The sequence below is a fragment of the Triturus cristatus genome, chromosome 6 (genome assembly GCF_964204655.1).
Source record: "Triturus cristatus chromosome 6, aTriCri1.1, whole genome shotgun sequence".
NCBI lineage: Eukaryota > Metazoa > Chordata > Amphibia > Caudata > Salamandridae > Triturus > Triturus cristatus.
The window spans coordinates 888,554,820-888,576,592 of NC_140589.1; the positions used below are offsets into that span (position 1 = coordinate 888,554,820).

At 43.0% G+C, this 21,773-nt stretch overlaps 1 protein-coding gene across 2 annotated transcripts in view; it reads right to left on the reverse strand.

The window, feature by feature from the left end:
• Nucleotides 1–21,773, reverse strand: part of MAP3K5 (mitogen-activated protein kinase kinase kinase 5) — an 816,933-nt gene that overhangs the window by 87,851 nt on the left and 707,309 nt on the right. For both annotated transcript variants that reach the window (XR_014963045.1, XM_085611527.1), the window contains exons 19-21: nt 17,617–17,774; nt 14,364–14,541; nt 3,457–3,477 (exon numbers count right to left, since the gene is read on the reverse strand). Coding sequence is in view for 1 of the 2 variants with exons in the window: in XM_085611527.1 (XP_085467653.1) it covers nt 3,457–3,477; nt 14,364–14,541; nt 17,617–17,774 (357 nt within the window). In the remaining variant the exon portion in view is untranslated. The remainder of the gene's footprint in view (nt 1–3,456; nt 3,478–14,363; nt 14,542–17,616; nt 17,775–21,773) is intronic.

Consider the following 21,773-nt stretch of genomic DNA (forward strand, 5'->3'; position numbering starts at 1 on the left):
CACCACACACTAGCCACCAGACTATATGATGCTGGCATACAAGGAACAGCCCTAGACTGGATTCGATCTTTTGTCTCAGGCAGAACACAAAGAATTACACCCAAGCCCTTCATCTCCGAAGCAACAGAGATCAGTATCCCAGGGATCCTACCTCAGCCCCACACGCTTCAATGTCTACATGGCTCCCCTCGCAACCATCGTCAAAAAACACGGACTCAACATAGTCTCATACGCTGATGGCACCCAGCTCATCCTCCCCCTCACCAAGGAGCCCAACATCACCAGGTACAGTTTCCAAGAAGGGATGAAAGATGTTGCAACCTGGATGAGCAGCAGCTGCCTGAAGCTGAACTCGGAGAAAACAGAAGTCCTCATCCTTGGCTCCACCCCCTCTGCATGGGACAACACCTGGTGGCGCCCTGCCCTCGGAAACCCTCCCCCCCCCCATCTAACAGACCACGCACGCATCCTCGGCATCATACTCAACTCTTCACTCCCCATGAACCGCCAGATCAACGCCGTGTCCTCCACTTGCTTCAACACCCTCCGCATACTTCGCAAAACCTTCAAATGAGTCCCACCCCCCCGACGCCAGGAAGACCGTCACCCAAGCACTCATCACCAGCAGACTGGACTATGGATACACCCTCTAAGCCGGAATCAACGAAAAATAAACTCCGGACCGTCCAGAACACCGAAACCAGACTTTTTCTCGACATCCCACGGCATGACCACATCACCCAACACTTCCAAGACCTACACTGGTTCCCCATCGAAAGAATAACCCTCAAACTGCTCACACATGCCTACAAAGCCCTCAATAACACCAGACCCCAATACCTCAACAAACTAATCTCCTTCAATGCCCCCAAGAGATACCCCTGCTCTGCCGACCTCGCCCTAGTCACGGTACCCCACATCCACAGGGCCAGAGCAGGTGACAGATCCTTCTCCTACCTGGCGGACAAGACCTGGAACGAACCCCCCTCCACATCTGACAAAGCCAGACACTGCCCCAATTCAGAAAGGGACCTCAAGACCTGGCTCTTCGAATGAGCAACGGAGCTGCTCGCACCACCCCTGCGCCTTGAGAACCTACCAAGTGAGTAGTGCGCTTTAAAACCCCAGATTGATTGATTGAAGGAGCGTCGGCGCGAGCCGGAAGCACACCAAAAATCTAGAGCATGGCCTCCATAAAGAGATCAATCTGCGGCAGTGTCACTGATGGCCTGGTAATTCTGGGTGCACTGGAATCAGCTTAGGGATTGACTCCATGACAGGAGACCTTCACCGTGAATGACGCACATCATCAAAAACTGGCGCCTTCTCTTTTGGTTCAGAGTTAAGGGATGATGTAGAGTCCCGCATCGCTTTCTTTTGTTTGCACTTGGACTTAGACTTCCCGAAGGTCTTCGAGTCCGAAGTTAGTCACTCTCTAGAACAGCCTCAGTAGTGTAATCAAGTGTGCATCTGTGACTTGAATCGGGTCATGCACAAAGGCTGCAATGACTTCTTCTGTTCAGTGACATACAGCTTTGCTTCCTGGGACTAAAGCGGGTGCATGAGAGCACATTTAGTGCGTCACTTCAATTCACTGCTCGAGCCCAACACCGGAGACACATCATGCGCAGGTCTGTTACCGACATCAGCAGTCGTAGCATGATTTGAACCCTCTTAGTTTTTGTTGGGGGCATCATGCCCTTGAACACTGGAATTAAATTAAGAAAGCATTGGAAAACCAACAAAATTGGGAGTGAATCTGCATCAGAAGGTGTGAGAAGAAAAGAACTGACATCAGTGTGCAGGTCTGGCACTTATATGAGGGTCTGCTCCATCTCATGTGAGGCGGTACAGAGCAAACACAGAGCAGCACCGCGCCACCTAGCAGCACGCGGAAGCACTGCTGAAGAAAAGATTCTGAATCCAGTCTGGAGCCTGAGGAGTATTTTAAGGTGGGGAATCTTCAGTTAAAAGTATCCTTCAGAAAAATTAACTTTCACTAACCTACCCTGTGCTTTAAAACAAAAACAGTTGCTTTTTTTTGGTTTCCCTATGGTGTTTTTATTCAGTATTTTGTGATGAAAAAATTCGTCTGTGTGGTAAATCTGGGTTTTCTGACAATCTTATAATCTAGGAGATAGGATGGAGGGCAAGGCACATGCTTAAGGTATCCTTTCACCCATCTAGGCAATACATTATCCGGTCAGTGAATGCACATGCGCCAGTCTTAATGGAAGGATGAAGGAGGAGGAGAGAGCCCCCTCTGTTGGAATCCACTAATTCCCAGTTACTCATTGGCAGACAACATGAAAATGCTTCTTGCCAGTACAGGTGAACTTTCAAAATTCCAAGAGGCAGGACAAACACGATTAGAGACACCTAAAACAAAGTGTTTTTCCGAGAAGCAAGCACTGAAAGCCTTATTTATAGGGCGGTCTGGGGATAATTTGCAGGTTTAAATGTACCTTCCCTTATTTCTTCTCTTAAATGTCCTTATTGTATATTTTATTATTTCTCTTAATATCACATCTCTAAAGTACAGGGGTGGATCTTAATATTGAAATATTGTATAATGCTGACATAGTTATATAGAGAGACTTTTTGCTTCTCTGGGTGACCTCTAAAAACTAGCTGGAGTCAGGCACAGTGTGGTTTCTGAGTAGACATCAAAATAAGAAAATACTGTGGTTAGTTTATGCCAAACACCTACAAACAGACGTGTTCTCTCCATAAAAGCATACCAGGAATATACCTTCTTTAACATTTAAAACACAGTATAACTTAAGAAATATTAAAATAAATATAGAGTACCACGGAAAGAAATATATGCTAAAAGGGCTTTGATCTGAAAGGCACTTAAGTTAGGAATAAGAATGAGTTCACAGTCAACCATGTTTTGATGGTAGATGAGCAGTTGGTTACTCTAAAGTTCTGGATTTGCTGGTGTGAAGGTGAGAAGAGTTTCTGTGTTTCCTGAGTGTTTACAGTAGCCTGTCTAGTTCTGCTGTAAATTATTTGCCTCATGTTTCTGCTTTTTAGTTAACTTGCTGATTTTGATCAACAGATGACACTTGCAACAAGGAACATACCGCATAGCTATGGAGGCCACTGACTGACGCGCTCAGCAAGGCCCTTTCACCTCATGCATGCTTGGGAGTAACGGAACAGAATACCCTACACTGTTGCAACTAGCTTTAATACGAGGTCAGGGACATACAGTTAAATTACTACAAAACACTCATTAAAAAAAAATACTAAAAAATCCACAGACGCTTAGGCAGCAGAGACTATTTTCAGCACGGTGAACAATTTGCAAAGTGAACAATTGAAAATAGGTTATCTATATTAAAATAATATCATTTTAAAAATGCATGAAGCAACTATTGCTAAGGGAGCAAATAAGATTCCCTTTGAGAAGCAGAGCACTGAAGCCAAAAATAAATTTCTGAAACTCACCATTTGACCCAGATGTAAGAGCTGTGGAAGAAAGGGCAAACAAACATAATATTAACGAGCGTGAAAATTAGCACTGACATTTATATCTGTGAACATGAGGAATACTGGTGCATTAACTCAGAAAGCAATTGTAAATCGTAAAATGTCTGACTTTAAAGGTTTGGATTCATCTTATCAGAGGAAACACTGCAGAACAGTTAATTATCTGGAGAGTCTGACGCTGATGGACGCAAGTGGTGAAGGATCACATTTAGCAAAGTACCCCGATTCTTTTTCTCATTTCTCTTCTGCACAAAGGATCATGAGCATAGCGGGCTCCACCAGCCATTAAAGGCCTTCTCCAGTGTTAAAGTGGGCCTTTAACAAGGAAGCAGGCCTTTAATGGCCGGCAGAGCCCACTACGGAGAGCTCTAAGGCAATTAGAACATTCCGCCCCTAGAGGGCAAATGTTCTAATTTGTAAAACAGAGGCCTCACAGAGCCCAAGGGGGTTGAAATCCCCTCGGGCTCTGTCAGGCCTTTGTTAAACAATGCTGATGCTCCGGGTTTCTACCGGCCATTAGAAGCACGGAGCACTCCATTGTTTTCAAAGGAGCTCCCAACATTCCAATGTTCTAATTCAGCTTAAAGACTCACGGGGTAGAGTGCTGTCCCTTTTCTCCATGATCTGAATGGGAAATGGTGCAAAGTGTGAGTCCTGCCTGAGGGAGGATTATAGTGAGCGATGCTTCGTTGAGGAGGTGTCTCCTGCAGCCCTCGGTAGTAAGATATTGCTTAACACAATGTATCTTGTATCCCCCCTGTTGGGATTTGTACCCTTAAGTAACTGTTCACCTCAACCGCCTAATCCAAAAGAAAGAACTGACTTTATCACACTGAGTGCCAAGCTCATTTACTGGGTCTTTCAGTACAGGTGCAGTTTGCACTCACACACGGTGGAAAAGTTGGGGTTCAGTTTTAGATATTGTGGGGGTGAGTTCCAGTTTGGTCCTCTAGCATAAATGTGAACTACCGTCATGCAATCTCTTATGTGTAATCACTCATCCTGAGTGGCTAATGGACTCTCATCAGCGACTTTTCTGATAATAGGGCCAAGGCCTGTGCCTCTTAAAAGCCTTTGAGGGAAGATTTCCAGGCAAGGCTCCCCTTTGAAAAATAGCACTGTGGTGCACGAAAGTTCCAGTCTCATACTGTATCTCCTTCTGAATCCTCCTCAATGGACTCATACACTGAAACATTCTAGGAGCAGCAGGCAGACTTCAGGCACTCCTCTTTACCTGCCTAGCAAATTACACATCAAGCGTTTTGAAAACAGTCCCTGTCCAGGCATGCTATTCAGCCAAAAAACCTATATATGTATGTTTTTTCTATGGCACAAACATGGTAAGTAGGACACTCATCCTGGACAGCAATCACTCCATGTAGCAACATGCCAATGCAGTAGCCTCCTCCTGCTACAACACCCCCCTGCATAGTTTGTAAGATTTTCAGATGGTTTCCCGTCAACAACAGGAAAACAGTGCCTCAAGCCCTCGTTACCAACCGACTGGACTATAGAAACACTCTATATGCTAGAACAACCTCTCATCTCCACAAACAACTACAGACTAGACAGAAAACTGCAGCCAGACTCATCCTCGACCTCCCTAAATGGACCAGTATCACCCCCCACCTCAGAAACCTCCACTGGCTCCCCATCAAGAAGAGATGCCAGTGCAAGTTGCTGACCCACACCTACTAGGCCCTCCACAACGCAGGACCCTCTTACACCAACCATCGCCTGACATTCCACCAGACAACTCAGATCCGCTTCCCTTGCACACGTCCCGCGCATTCAGCAGAGCTGCATCGGAGGTCGCTCCGTCTCTTACCTCGCTGCCAAGTCCTAAACGACCTCTTGGTCCACCTTCCCCTCACTTGCCGACTTCAGGGAGGGACTCAAGACCTGGCTCTTCGACTAAGGCTCCCCACTCATCAGCACCTGGATACCCACCAGGGTGATAAATCGTGCTATGCAAATACCGATTGACTGAGTGAAACTGTTTGGAGTGATATGATGGATTCTTCCAAAGTACACATACACACTACAGAGGTGAAGTAGATGTCAATGGTTGGTTATCTACCCACTTTTATGCCATGTCAACCATTGGCACTTAATGGGACCAACAAGAGCTTATATATACACACAGGACAGCAAGGCCACCACATTCATTGATGTTACAGATACTGTTTCTAGTCCTGTGCATTCTTGTTACCAGCCAATACCTTCTGGGTTCTGTGGTCTTGGTTTGCTTTAATTGACTCAATGAGGCCAAAGCACCTGGCAGGAACTGTATGACGGTGAAATGCACACCACTGAGAACAGTGTGCATGATGACATGGCATTCAGTGGCCACCCTAAAAGAGGGTTTTCAGCTACCTAACAGTGACACATACCTGCAATCCTGACATAGCGTGCACTCTGTAATTCACTCTGCAAGTAGAAGCCCTAACATGACTAAGCCAAAATTATAAATGTATATGTGAAGAAGCGATTATGGAGTACCTACAGTGATAAACAGTCTACTGTAACTTGTACAGACAACTATAAAAGAACTTTAGAAGAAACACCAGAATACAGAAATAAAATCTGTAACAATAACCTAACCTTTACACATACCTGTAACCCAAACAATAATCCTCACCCTAACCACAATGCTAACTCAGACCTAAACCATACCTCTACCTCTAGACTTTCCTTGAACATCCCTTGCTTAAATTATCAATACCCAGTTTTCTGGATTAGTGACTGATCACCTATGATCAAAAGAAAAATATTGTAGGGTGTTGATAGAAGACACAGATTACTGATGTATTCCTAGTGAATTTCGTAAGTGAGTGGACTCCTCAGATGCTCACACAGTTGTAGCCCCACAGGTTCTCTTGGTAGCATTTTGCTGAAACAATTAAACCAACAAGTAACTCAAAAGATAAAATCAAGTGACTAGACATATGAGTAAGAAGCTGTTGCTTGTGAGAGGCCGGAAGGGCAAGGGAAGAGCCAATCACACTGTAGGCAGGTGCTCTCCGATAGTCAGGCGTGTCCCTGTGAAACAACAACACCGAAGCAGCAAGGCTACATCAAGGCTAAAGTTACTGAGAAGTCTGTAAGATGAGTCAGTCACATGTCAGCTTTGTGAATATGAAACACTGTATGGATGTGAAAGAGCTACACAATCGTCGTACTTATGTAAGGCCACTGGAGTTGGGAGAGAGGTGTCCACAATGCATGTACTTGTAGCTCTGAAAGGATGTTAAGAACTTGGAAAAGTGACTCACAAGTCAGGTGAGCGCATCGGACAGACGGTCTGTTCTCTACTCCCGCTTGTTTTGAGTGCTTTCTTCGATTTTCTCTCTTAATCACACTCACATTCGGCATTGGGTTAATTAGCTGTCAGAGATACACCAAAGACTGAATGCTCATGGAATCTTCACGAACCAAGGAGTATGGTGCACACTGATGTCACTGTTAGCAATGTGCACAGATGAGAAACAAGACGTTACAGCTCACAAGAACCTCGAGATGATTAAGAGGGGGAGGGGGGTTAGTGTTTTATAGGAAACTTCACTCACTTAGATCATATGCAGGTGATGGTGTGCTTTACAGATACACATAACATAGGATAACATATGCTCTCCCACTCCAGCACTTATGAGACTGTCATCTCCAATTAGATGAATTTGCCCCATGATTTTAAAGCAGACAAAAAGAGGGTGTATCCAAGTTTTAAACCTAGACAGGCTAGACTGTCAGAAAATAACAGTTCTGCAAAGTTGACCAGAAGATAAAAAACACAACAAAGAAGCTGTACAGTCAGATCAGCCTGTATTCGCAGTACATAAATGAGCGGCTTAAGATGCTTTCAACTAAACAGAAAAAGGTGAAAGTTAAACAACAACTCGTTTACAGAGCCTAGTACTGTCTCAGCCTGAATACTCCTCTGCTAAAAATGGCAATAGGGGAACACATCACCAAGCTTACTCCCTCCAGGAACATTTTAGGAAGAGGCCAAAAAAGTCCAAATTTACCAAGCTCTAAAGCATCGAAGATGAGAAAGAAATACAGAAATGAATATAAAATGCACAGGTTTATTTTACTGCATATATGGCAAAAAAAAAAAACCTACACAAATCGACCATGACAAAGTTGCATAAATCTTTCTGAACAATAATAATATTGCAGTATATGTAGCTACAGGAGAGTATACATTCTTGAACAAGGGTGTTGTAATCTCAGAGAAGTTGGTATATTTCCCCTTGGTACATTCCGCCTCCCCTTCCTACTCCCATAGAACCTTCCCCTAGAGCTTGCGATAGAATGTTCAGAACCTTGTTGTGGAGAGTGGATGATCAGATTAAAGACTCTTGCACCTTACCTGTTCCGGAGTCTGCTTATCTTTACGAACTTCAACACTGGCGACGACCTGCGAAGGGGGCAGCTGATCATCTCCCCTTTGATTACTCTCTCCTAGTTCCTGTCATTCACTGGTGGAGGATATTTCCCCTTGCTGTCACCTCAATTGTCTCCTGGATTCTGTGGACTAGTACGTCTTCTGGTTTCCTGTACTATTCCTCCCAGTGAAGGTGTTCCTGCGCCTCCCCTGTCTTGTGTTCAGCCAGGTCAGGGCTGATTAGCCTGTTTTCCTCCGGACTTTTGCTTTCCATTCTACATCCTGGCCTGTGAGTTTCCTCGTGAGGACACGTTCAAGTTTAGATAGGACAACTGCGTGAGGGAGGTGCTGAAGGTCTTCTGTTCCAGCTGTTCGAGTCTGGCGAGTTGTGCCTTCCTAGCCTGGTGTTCCTCTACGACCTTGTTGGGAGTGGTCGTTGATGGACATTTCTGCCTTAGAGTTGTAATCGGCAAAAATCCACCCTTCCACTCCTGTTGTTCGGGGGATGCGCATCTGGGCTTTGTCAGCTGCCTCACATTCGCTGGTTGTGCAGCGCTGCAGGGTCCTCATGTCGTCTGTCCCAGGATTGTAGGCGTTTTCAAAGGATCCTCCTCTCAGCGATTCCCGCGGTCCCTCCGGGTCCTCCCTGTCAGAGCGTTGATCCTCCTGCTTACTGGAGCATCTCCGGCACACCGTTGTGTGCGGGATGGGGCGTCAGCTTCCTCAACGGTCCCTCAGTGATCTTCGGCGGCTTTACTGCGGCTTCCTCCCGTGCGTCTCCGGCGCACCAACCGCAGTTGGGACAGTTTTTCGTCTTCTACTGCATTTCTCAAGCGCTGATGGAGAACTTTGCCTGGCGATCCTGTTTGGCCTCATCTCCAAGTAAGGTTTATGTACTGTTTCCTCAGGGGCTCACCTGGGTGCCTTTTCGGGTTCAGCCTACACTGTGACACGCTCACACCTGCGTGTCACTTGTGGTTTTTCTGATTGCATGACCTACTTCTAGTTAGATTTTGGCAAGTTTGTTGTGATACTCACCATTGTGTGTTACATGCGGTGAGACACACACCTCTCGCTGCACTTTCTGCACCTTTGAGTGACATTTAGTTTCCTGCCTTTACAGTCTTCCCTCCTGGTCCCTGTTGGACAGAATATTATTAGACTTTTCTGTGGTCATTTTTTCCCCCTGAGACTCTCTCATTACCTACCTTACGTGCCCTCCTTCTATCTCCAACATGGGCACCCCAGGTATTAGCCGACCACCGTCCTTCTTGAATGAATGTGGAGACCCTGAAATTCACTGGAAGGATTGGACTAAATTGTTTGAGTCTTACCTGATTGCAATGGGGGGAGAGAAATTCTCAGCTTTGAGTAAAAAACATATTTTATTGCATAACTTAGGCGTTCACGGACGCAAGGTTTACCAAACATTACCCGAACCAGATTTGGATGATGATGACGATCTTGATGCTTATGATATTACTCTTATGAAGTTAGAGACACATTTTGGGGACAAAGTCAACGTGGTACTTGAACGCCACAAATTCTTTAGCAGAGTACAAGGAAAGAACAAATCCATTAACAATTATATCGCAGCTTTAAGAGGACTCACACAGTTATGCGAGTTTGGGGATCTCAATGACTCCCTTATAAGAGACCAACTTGTCAGGTGCACGAACAGCAGCAGAATGCAGGAAAAACTACTGGCTAAAAACCCCACACTCAAGGATGCAATTTCTATAGCACAGCCGATTGAACATATAGCTAAGTGTGTTAAAGAAATGAAAAGTAAAGAAGAAATAGTAGCGTCTGTACAAGTTGAAGCAGCTAACAGCAAAATACTCAAAGTATCCAACAAAGAGGGCACTAAAGAAGTTTCTACCTATAAGTCTACCAAGGAAGGCCATGGATTAAAATGTTTTATATATGGCAGCAGCAAACATTTAGCCAACAGCCCCTTTTGTACAGCTCAAGGTGTCTTGTGTAAAAAATGCAACAGAAAAGGGCACTTAGCTAGGGTGTGTAGAGACGGAGTAAGTAGTACTGTCAATGTAGTCAGTGTAAATGAGGAACCACGGCCAACATTTATATTCCAATTAAAAGACAGTGATGGATGCTCCAAACCCAATTACCCGAAGTGTATAGTATTCTTAGACAACAAACCCTTAGAAATGTATGCTGACTCTTGTTCCCCATTCACGTTAGTAAACCTTAAGGACTTCGTGAAGTCTTTGGGTCTTAGCAAAGCCATGTTAAACCCTCCAGATATCTCACCAGAAGGATACACCAGAGACTCTATACCCCTTGTGGGCATGGTCAATTGCCACAGAGTTTAAAGAAAGAACCACGGTGGGTAGGGTGTATGTAGTTGAGAGCGGAGCAAATCTTCTGGGATGGCAACATCAGAAAGAGTTAGGAATCATATTAGACCCTAACGACAAGAACCAAGTCATTTTAGTTGACATTCCCAATAACAACAGGCTCCTGCAGGACGCGTTTCCCAAACTGTTCACGGATGAGCTTGGTAAATTAAGGGACTTCCAACACAAAATCAAGGTTGGGCAAGGCGCAAAACCTGTAGTGCACAGAGCATGTCCAGTACCTCTCCGCCTTAGAGAAACTCTTAAGGCCGAATTAGATAAATTATGTGAGATGGGTATCATCCAAACCATAGAAGCTTCAGAATGGCTGGTTTTAGCTTCTAAGGCCAATGGACAAGGTATCCGCCTATGTGTGGACCTCCGCTGTCTCAACTAAAATATCTGGGTAGAGAGATTTCCTCTCCCCAACATAAACGATATGCTAAGCACCATGGGGAAGGCATGTTTTTTTTCAGTCATCGATCTGTCGATGGCCTATCATCAAGTAGAACTACACCCTGAGTCAAGACCGTTGACAGCATTCTCCTCACCTTTCGGGGCCTACATGTTTGTCAGAATGCTGTTCGGCCTTGCCTCAGCGGCTTCCATTTTCCAAAAAGTAATGCAACACATTCTGGATGGTGTCAATAATACCCTCTGCTTCCAAGATGATATACTGATGTATGGGTCAACGGAGGAAGAGCATGACATCACCCTCAACACAGTTTGCCAAAGACTCTCTGATGCAGGGTTAACAGTGAAACTGGACAAATGCAAGATCAAAGTCACTTCAGTTGACTATTTGGGGCACACTATTTCCAAAGATGGTTTTAGGCCCAAGAACAGCTTAATCCAAGCAGTCAAGGAGGCTCCTTACCCATCGAACAAAGATGAACTCAAATCATTTCTTGGACTGGTAGAATATATGTCCAAATTTGTGAGAAACGTTGCTGATTTTTATGATGGGTTACGTGACCTCAAGAAAAACAGAGAGTTTGAATGGGAAGAAAAACATAACGATATGGTTGATAAAATAAAACAAAGGATTCTTGAATCGCCTGCCTTAGGAACGTTTGACCCTAGGAAAAAAACGGTTCTAACTACAGATGCATCTGGAAAAGGGTTGGGAGCTATGCTCTCTCAAAAAGGAGAAGGGGTAGAAACTGTCATAGCATTTGCATCCCGGTCCCTCAGCTCCTCGGAAAGAACTACTCGGTTATCGAGCAGGAAGCATTGGCATGCTTCTGGGCAGTTCACCATTTACATTTTTTCTTGTGGGGCATAAAGTTTGTTATACGCACTGACCACAAGCCGTTAACCTTCATTTTCTCATCTAAAAATGCCCAAAACAAGTCTCCACAGATAAACAAATGGGTCCTGGGCCTAGAAAATTACTGCTTTAAGGTAGAATACCTTCCAGGACCTGAGAATGTGATTGTGGACTACCTATCCAGGGCTCCTCTTGTGGTCAGTCATAGCGAGGAACCGCTAGATGTTCCCATTTTGTCCATGCATCTCCCCTCACTTACAAAAGATGAATGGGATGACAGTGCAAAGAAAGACAAAGACATGAAGGTTCTCAAAGACTTCATCATCAATGGATGGCCTAAAAGTCGATCTGAAGTTCCAGATACTGTCAAAGACTATTGGGAGGTCAGGTATGAATTATCTCTCACGTCCGACAGGATACATCGAGGTGAAAAAATTATTCCTCCCACGGATTTAAGGAACAAAATAATCGATTTAGCCCATGAAGGGCACTTAGGCAGGAGCCTCACAAAAAAAAAAAATCAGAAGTTGTTTTTGGTTTCCGAAATTGGATTCAATGGTCGAACTCAAGGTCAAAGAATGCACTAGCTGTGCTAAAAGCAACAAAAGCAAAGTTCTTCATAAAGCTCCTCTTTCTCCTGTCAGTGTTCCGGAAGTGCCATGGACCAAACTGGCCATGGACACAATTGGTCGAATGGACGCATTGGGTCCCCAGAGAAAGTTCATGTTTGTTCTCGTCGATTACACCTCCCATTGGGTAAATTTCAAGTTTACATCGTCCACCACGACAAACAATCTCATCTCTTTCTTAAAAAATATTTTCGTCTACGAAGGCATACCAGCCACTCTTGTAACAGACAATGGGGTGCAATTAACTTCGGAGACAATGAGAGAATTCTTGGAAGATTTGAACATAAAACATGAGAAAACTGCACTCTATTGTCCTAAAGCGAATGGGCTGATGGAGAGGGCTAATCGTATGGTGAAAGAACACATTCAATTAGCCATTAGTGTATTTGGGCATACCACACCACACCCAACCTTGTCACTGGAGTGTCGTCTTTTGTGTCCCTGAGAGGGAGGGAACCCAGTACAAAAATGAACCCCAGGTGGTTGGAGGGGGGAGAAGAGTAGTGCCTGACCTTGACCAGAGTATGGAGAAAATCTATCGACACCAACAAAAATATAAGCGTTTGTATGACAAAAGACAGGGAGTCAAGGTCCACGAGTACAAGGCGGGTACCCTGGTGGTTGTCAAGAAACCCATTCATGTGCAACCTGGGTCGAGCAAGTACCATGCTCCCCTACGAGCGGAAAAGGCTGGCAAGAACGATGTTCACCTTGAAAATGGACAGACATGGAGAAATGATGGAATTGTGGACATTTCTTAGAATGTTGCTTTCATCCTGACCTTGTGTTCCCCTATATAAGGAGATGTGTTGTAATCTCAGAGAAGTTGGTATATTTCCCCTTGGTACATTCCGCCTCCCACTCCCATAGAACCTTCCCCTAGAGCTTGCGATAGAATGTTCAGAACCTTGTTGTGGAGAGTGGATGATCAGATTAAAGACTCTTGCACCTTACCTGTTCCGGAGTCTGCCTTTCTTTATGAACTTCAACAAAGGGATTTACGAGTTGCACAGCTGTGTCAAGGGAACACATGCCATGTTGGTCTTCTGCACTTGTTACAGTTTAACGACACACACATTTCTTAAGGCGAGTATTATTTAAGGTTTTTATAGACAAGGGTATAAAGTAATTGAATGACTTGTCTCTTTAGTGTTTTGTGGAGGTTGTATGACCACAGTAGAAGTCCTTGAAGATTTGAAAGTCTAGTTTTTTCTTGCTCGACAAACGCTACATGGTGGCATTTTGGGCACTGAAGGACACCTGTCAACTACCGGTATAAGGAGTTTCCAAAATGAAATATTGGTCCATAAAAAGTATTACAAAGAGGGCTTGGTTTACTGGAATTATGTAATAAGGATAGGGAGAGGCTCATCAACCAGGTAGATAACTTTGAAGAAGGAGGGCATGGGATTGTTTTATCACGAACACTGATGTAATCTTTGGGATGATGAGAAAAAATCTTGTTTTCTGGTTGAGCCTGGGCAGCGCATGCGCTGCTCTGCTAGGCATGCTGTATTAGAGTATGCTGCCTTCTGATTCAGCAATCGGCTTTAGCCCCTCCTTAGTACCGCCTTGTCTTCATTTGTAACCTCCCATGAGGACTGGCCCTTTTACTTCTGTTACACCGTCTGTGTTATTTAGTCTGTAAGCACTAATTCTTGAGTGAGTTTTATCTCACTGCAGGCATGACGTGCTTTTGCAGCAGCATTCAGCGCACCATGCACGCTTTCACTTTTCAAGCAGCCGGGACAATGGCGGCCGCTTCTTTGGAATGCCATGGGTCTTGCCTTTAGGAGAGTTTGAGCTATTGGCATTGTAAATGACAATAGCTTAAACTCTTGCAAATGTGACACCTATTGCTTTACAAATATTTTTTTGTGGGTTCTTTCCAAGTGCCCCTTGCCGCGGTTGCACTTAATAGAGGCCACGTCCCTCTCTATAGATGTGGCTCAACTAAAGAAAGGGGCTTGGCCTCTATTAAGTTCAAACGCGGAATGTGACACTTGGAAACAAACAATATTTGCAATTCAATAGGTCTCGAATTTGCGAGAATTTAAGCTATTGACATTTACAGTGCCAATAGCTCAAAGTCCTGTAAATGCGAGACCTATTGCATTGCAAATGCTTGTCTCTTATGACATGATTACATTTGCTATTTTCTTCTCTTTGCACCTTTTTCCTCATATTAAACAATATCAATGTAGGTTTCATGTCCTTACCCGAGAGTTTCAACTGTGACTTTCTTTTCCTGCTTGATACAGTTAGGAACTCATCACTAAGCAGCTCCACAGATGATATTCGCCTCACAGGATCCGGCTCAAAGCAGCGCAGCAGGAAAGCCTTGGCTTCAGCAGACATGGATTCTGGAATTTCAGGGTGAATTTTAAACATTCCCACCTAAATATTAAAAATGAGAAATTGGAAACCTATTGCAAGCATTCAGCATAAAATATCCTGTTTTCCAATTAGCATGAATTCATATTTACAGTAACGATCACAGGAAAACTAGTTCAATACACAACTCTCAACCTGTCACTGGGTAGAAAATGGATGGCCCGCAGGGCTGCAGACTGAGTGCAAAGCAACATGTTTGCACTATACAATACCATTAATGGGTTAAAAATTATGGCTTGATAAATAGTGAGAAGTAGATAGCTCGCCCTCCTTTCTGGTAACCTTTGCTAATTTTGAACTTCATAAAACTTCAAATTTGTTCAATGGATACCTTTTACTGTGAAAATTCTAATCAGCTTTTATAACTAGGGCCAGATGGATGATCGTTTTCCAGCATTGCAAATGGAAAATTGGGCAGTTTGCAACCGCTAAAAAGGGCTGTAGCATGCACAAGCCCTAATTTGTCAGTAACCTATCACCTACTCGCAAAATAGGGTTTGGAGTTGCTCTTAGGAAAGGGCGTCCCTTCCTAATAGCGAGTCACAGGAGGATGTACAATTGTTTTGCAACTGCAAATCCAGTCGCAAAACAATCACAGTTAATAAGCCAGTTGCAAACAGTAAAGGGGACCCCTTACCCTTTGTGTTTGACAGTGAAAATATTTTTTAAGAGCAGGCAGTCGTCCCACAGACCACTGCCTGCCCTTCAAAAATTTAAAAAAGCATTTAATTTTTTTCTTTTAAATGAATCCCGTTTTCCGTTAAGGAATACAGGATGCATTTGGGGAAAAAAGGTTGCTTTATTTAAAAAGCAAAAAGAACAATTAATGGGCAGAACGTTGAACAATTTAAAACATTCACCCCAGTACAGAGATCTGGGTCTGAATTCATTGTTTTCTTGCTCCCCATGCCGCTCCAGTTTAAACCCAGCCATATGCAAATTAGTCTTGACCCTGTGCCTCATGGGAACAGCCCAGCCCAAACTGGCAGGTCTGGTCCTCCCTGGACCTGAAACAAGCATCCTGAGACCGCTTTCGGGGTGTCACCCCTCATCATCAAGGCTAGTTTGACTCCAGTAGCATGGAGAGCACGGGACCCACTTCTGGGCATACTCGTCCCACTCAGGGTGACAAATGTAAAAAGAACAATAGATGGACAGAATGTTGAACAATGTCAAACATTCACCCCAATACAGAGACCTGGGCCTGAATCTATCGATTTTTTGCTTCCCATGCCATTCCAGTTTCTGTGTGTCTTTTGCTTTCTCGGCCTAAGTGCGCCGGGTATGCCCAGACTTGAGTCCAGGGCTCACTGCGCAACTAGATTCAAGCTAGCCTGGCTGATGAGGGGTGAGGCCCGAACCGGTCCCAGGATGCTTTTATTTCCAGTCCAGGGCCTACCTGGCTTGGCATTTCGGGCTGGACTGTTCCTATTAGGAACAGGGTCAAGACTTATTTGCATATGGCTGGGTCTAATCTGGGGTGGCATGGTGCGCAACAAAAAATGATGGATTTAACCCAGATCTCTTGACTGGAATGAATATTTGATTTGCTCTGCATTCCGTCCATCATCTGTCTGTCATTTGCTTATTTAAAAAGCAAACAGACATGGTGGCCTGCTGTCCCCAGCAGGCCACCATCCCTGTAATTGTAGCCCATTCCCAATGGGTCGCAAATTGTGACCTGCCTCATGAATATTGATGAGGTAGGTCATTTACGACCCCATTGGGAATTGTTAAATGTGTCTGTTCTGTTTTGCGAGTTGCAATAAAAATGCAATTTGCAAGTTTGCGAATGTTCTTATTAACAAAACATTATTGTCGCTTAGTAAACTATGTTTATCTTTTTGGGTTTTTATCTTGAAAAGTAAGAGGTAGTAAGAGATCAGCAGTATGTTTGTTGACTTATATGTTTACATTGTTTTTAATAGTACAATCTTTGAGCTCATTCAGTTTTTGGGGGCCTGAAGTTATGTCTGCTTTTCAAATCAACCAGACTATTTTGAGTCCAAATATTTTTGCTGTTGCAGGGAGAAAACTATCGGAAGATAACAGAATTTTTGATTTTCCCTTTGCCAGACTACAAATTCCTCACATAGTCTTCAATCAAATCTCAGGATCCAGACAGAAATTGATTAATACCTTTTATACTGAAGGAGTATTTAAGATGTGTCTTTACACAACATAGGCTTACAGATAGGAAAGACAAACGTGTGACTTTCACTTACAATTTCAAGGAAAAAACAAAGCAACAGCCAGTGAGTAGTTTCTTGTATATAATTGTGTTAGAAATTATTCGGAATAAGATATCAAATCCGGCCACATGAATCCCTGTGCATATATTCTGAGAAGAATGTTGGTTGATTGGTCATGCTAGAAAAGATGCCTTAATGTATTCATCAGTGCCAAAAACAACAGTCTCTAAACAGGAAAAGGCTCAACGTTCATTAACAATTCTTTCATTGCTCCGTACACTACTATATTAAACCTCTGAGTATGCCGAAGATACCATGCTGGAAATAAAAACAAAGGAACGCTTTATAGTCTGCTTTATATTGAATCACATGTTCTCCCAAACTACTGTTCCTCGAATTGATATATTTGGCATTTTGTGCATGTCCTTACAATTGAGGTGTTTTGGCGTTCTGTTCCTTCTAACAACAGGAAAGTAAAACTATGGATTATGAGCTAAGACTGACATCACAGGGATCACTTTCAAAAATTGTCCATCAAGTTAAATCCACTTAAAAAGTAAAAAATGTTTGGAGACATGTACCCAGTAATGGGGGGGGGTGGGGGGGGGGGTTGCAGGGGATCGTTTTCTGGAAAGAATGTGACCCTGTAAACAATACCAACACAGATTGGCTAAATAACTATTGTTCCTTTTACGCTGAGTGACTCTCTTATCTTCGGTACCCGTCATGAATAGTGTTATGAAGGCACCCAGTGTGGATGACGTCAGGGACAAAAAATGAGTCTTAAGTGCACAAGACAAATACTGTCTATAACCAGTCATAATTTCACTGAATGTAATACCTTCTACTATTTACATTTTGAGAAAGAAAAATATAATTGCCTCACTTTAAACATGGCTGCTTGTGGTTCTCCTAGCTCATAAAATGGTGGTTTCCCAGTGGCCATCTCAATGATAGTGCACCCCAAAGACCAGATGTCTGCTGGCTTCTCATAACCTCTTGGTCCTTTATCTATGATTTCTGGTGCCATGTATTGTAGAGTACCTGCAAAAACACATTGCAAAGGTTGAGTAACAGCAAGCATTTTGAAGGCAGTCAAGTATGCAAAACACCTTTAATTAATCTTTTTTACGTAACTTCAACAATCTACTAAACTTTCTTGAATGTCATCTATTATGCCTGCCATAAACCGAGAAAAAGTTTAGCAATATTTCAAACTTTGTTGTGATGCATAAATAAAATTTGCGCCCACCTGCCATACAAACATGCATCGAAAAAGTCAACTAGTTTGTATTTTGTACAGTACAATATACAAGGAAACAAGCAACTAGTGCAAGACAGGCACAGTCTTTGAGGCACACACAGGCCAGCACAAATCCTGGCACCCATGCATGCAAGCAACACTTAGATGCACACATACAACTAACTTACAAGTACACACTGTCAAAGTGGCCATGTGTTTGAACTTCTGCATTACTTGGTTAATGAACTAGAGGCGGTAGCCATTTTTCTAGATGCCGAGAAAGCATTTGTGTGGTAATATAAATTAAATCCATTGATGCCGAGGTGTAGATCAATTGAAGATGGTTTATTGATGAAGATTGTAGATGGTAAGATCAGTATGTAGATAATTGCGAGCCCCACCAGGAGCAGCTCCCTTGCTGCTCAGCCCATACTCCCAACTGACACTCATCCACCAGGCATCCCCAACATTCCATTACATCACATGCACCAGCATTCCACAACATATCCACTCACAACACATGCACTCTGGCTGAGCAGCAAGGCAGGGAAATAGGAAAGATGCGTGGCAACGAATACAAGATACCACACATCTTTCCTCTTTACAAATCAAAACTAGGAAAAACATGCTGCTCAACAACATCATAAGCAGAACAGCAAAGAGCATGTAAAGGGAAACTGGTTCCCTTGAATGGCAATTTCCATTTATTGTACACAAAAGATTAGGTCTGTGTAAGGTGATCATAGGGTAGATATCATTGCTGTACATGCCACCACGTCAAAATACGTCATTAGAAGAATATATGGCTACAGCCGTTGAGGATCACCAGGAGTACTCCTCAGGGCTGTTCATTATCACTGCTACTTTCTTCTATAGACCGGAACCATCGGAGAGCATGCTCAGGGAGAGTCACTCACAAAGAGGCTCACTTTTTGGGAAAAAAAAGAGTATGTTGCGATCTCTTTATGCAGATGGCATTGTATGATATCTAAAGAATCCTGGGCAAAAGTTTCATCTGATGATTAAGGTAACTACTGAGTTTTGTATACTGTCATAACTGTGTGTAAACTGACATAAATCTGAAAACTTTGCACTGACACTGGGACTATACAATTTGACCTTTAATTCCCTCTGCAGTGGTGAGACACATCCAGACACACTGAGATGTAGAAACAGTGACTAGGGACAATAATGGTTCAGTCTTAAACAAAATTCAAAAGCTTGTACTCTTTGCCTACAGTAGGGTATACAGTGTGTATTAATATGGTAATTCAACCTAAACTTTTAGATGATTTCATCAATACTCCCATACCCTTGACGCAGGCTTTCCTTGGGCAGTTATGATTGATATTGATGAAACTGTTCTGGATGACTAAGAAACCATGATTAAACGTAGAAATCCTAATGGCTGCCCCAAACCCAATTTGGTCACTACTGGTATCACATGAAGCCTCCCATAGAAATTGAAATGGAGATGGTAGATCCCTACCCGAAGTATTCTATCATGCGGCCTTCTTCCCAGACCTTGATGATACATAATGCAGCACCCTTTGCGAAATGAGCCTGGCATTGCCTTTCTGTAAAAGGTGGACTCACAGTACTACATTCCTCATAAGTCCCCCTATTAAAAAACCCACACATCCCACTCACACTAGAGCCTAAAGTGCAGCTTCTACTGACAAAACTGGGAGTCACCTGCATCAGGGATTTATATCTGAAAAGTGCCCTTCTGACCTTTACTCGGTCTATTGCATTAGGAAAAACACATTCTCTTAATGTTTTTCTATACTATCAGCTTTGCAATACATTCCAGGCTAGCTTTGCGACACAACCACAGGAACTACAAAGCTATTTAGCCCTCACACCCCTAGTTACGACACCTAATCTAAATCGATTTCATGCATATACAGTGGTGCGACAGAATGCAAAACTATGCAAACATCTCAAGCCAGCTGATTGTGGGATGTTGACTTGAGTTCCCGGTTCATTAATGAGCAGAGGTGGTATTGCAGTATGCAGACCAAAAAGTTTAGCAAACGCAGAAACCCCCAGTTATAAATTCTTACATAGGATCTAACTCACACAAGTGAAGCTCAGTTTGTTTGGGCATGTAGCATGGTTTTGCCCTGGAATCACAACCAACTGGCCACCATATTCTCCACTTTGTAAGATATTAAGGTTGTTGTAGTAAAGCCCTTCCCACTTAAGGGACCATGAGGTTATACAATATGTTAGAGATATTTCTATCTCAGTTTGTAAATATGTACATTATGGTTGGGGCAGGCCCAAATTCAAACAAACAATGGAGAAATGATCTAATGCACCCTACTGATAATGCTGATACATATGCACATTTCTTCCCCCTCCAACCTCCTGGCACAAAAATGTCTGGCGTCTCCTTGGCACCTATCTGCTAAAGAAAGAAGAGGAGATGTAGGGGAAGCACAAAGCTAAGCAGTGATGAGACTCACATGTTAAGTATACACAACACATTGTAAAAACCTGCATGGACACAGATGTGTGCAGTATTCACACATATAATTATCATACATACCTCAATTCACCCTCCACACTATTACCAAGATTACTTCAAGTTCATACAATTGCACATGTACAAGACAACATAAATGCTATTAACTCTGTGCAGCTCTACAGCTCATTTCTACTGTTGGTTGCCATTGTCTTTGCAATGTTTCATTAAAAGTCAAACATAAAATGACACCTTCAGCCAGCCCTGGAATTTTGTCCAACAGTTTTTTGCATAGTGGGATCTTTAAGCCTATTCTCACCATGACAGAATCAAAACTACAAATTCCACAATGCAAAGTTCTGTTTGGTAAAAAGCAAAACTATGATATATGTGTTAAGAATTACATGGGCACAATACCAACAAACACACAATTGGAAGAAAAGTAAAACACAAAGTAAAACACATACTCTCCCTCTTGAGGATAATGATAATTCGAATTGCTTGTGTTTTGGTGCTTTTAAGGAATTTGATATGCTTTCTATGTTGAAAAGACTAATACGGAGTAAAATTAAACTATTCTATGCTTCTTTGGTGCCCAACATTCTGATCTAAAATGTACCGCAATTACGGCTGTAATCAAAATTATAATGTTTGTGATACATTTCTCTGCAAACAAGCCCCTTTAAATACATCTTTGTAAGGAAGGAACACTAGACCAGGAAACAGGCGGTGATACAACTTCTGAATTGCACATACACTCCTAGAGCAAATTAAGGCTAAATTTGTCTAACAGCCCGACCAAAGAAAACATCAGATGGCACAGTACTTAGGTGAGAAAGCTAAAATCAATTTCCAAAGCCTGACACTTGCTTTTTACTCTCCTTCAACCAAATGTAAAACTTGCATAGTGTCTTGAATCCCTTATTTATTGGTTTCAGAAATGTTTTGGAATGCATGATGCAAACTCAGAACTTTAGCATATCACTCTCTCCTGCTATGTCATACCTATAAAATAAAATTTAGCCAGGAAACACTAACCGTGCAGCGACAGATATGAAGTAGACAGTAAGCAGAAGCATAAAATGAGGAAAAATGCAGTATACAACATTAATAATAATTGGGACAGGAGTGTCATAAATTGAAAGACTGTAACACTTGAATTTTGACTAACATTTCCATATACTATCTTGTGCTCAGAAGGCAATACAGTACTGGCATAAGATTGTAAACTGTCTCATTGTACTATGAGCCTGTTTAGGTCTCGGCTAGCGAAGGCTGCGCTTGCGCAGTCTCGCTCGCGAGATTTAATGAGTTTGAGAAGAGGGGCTTG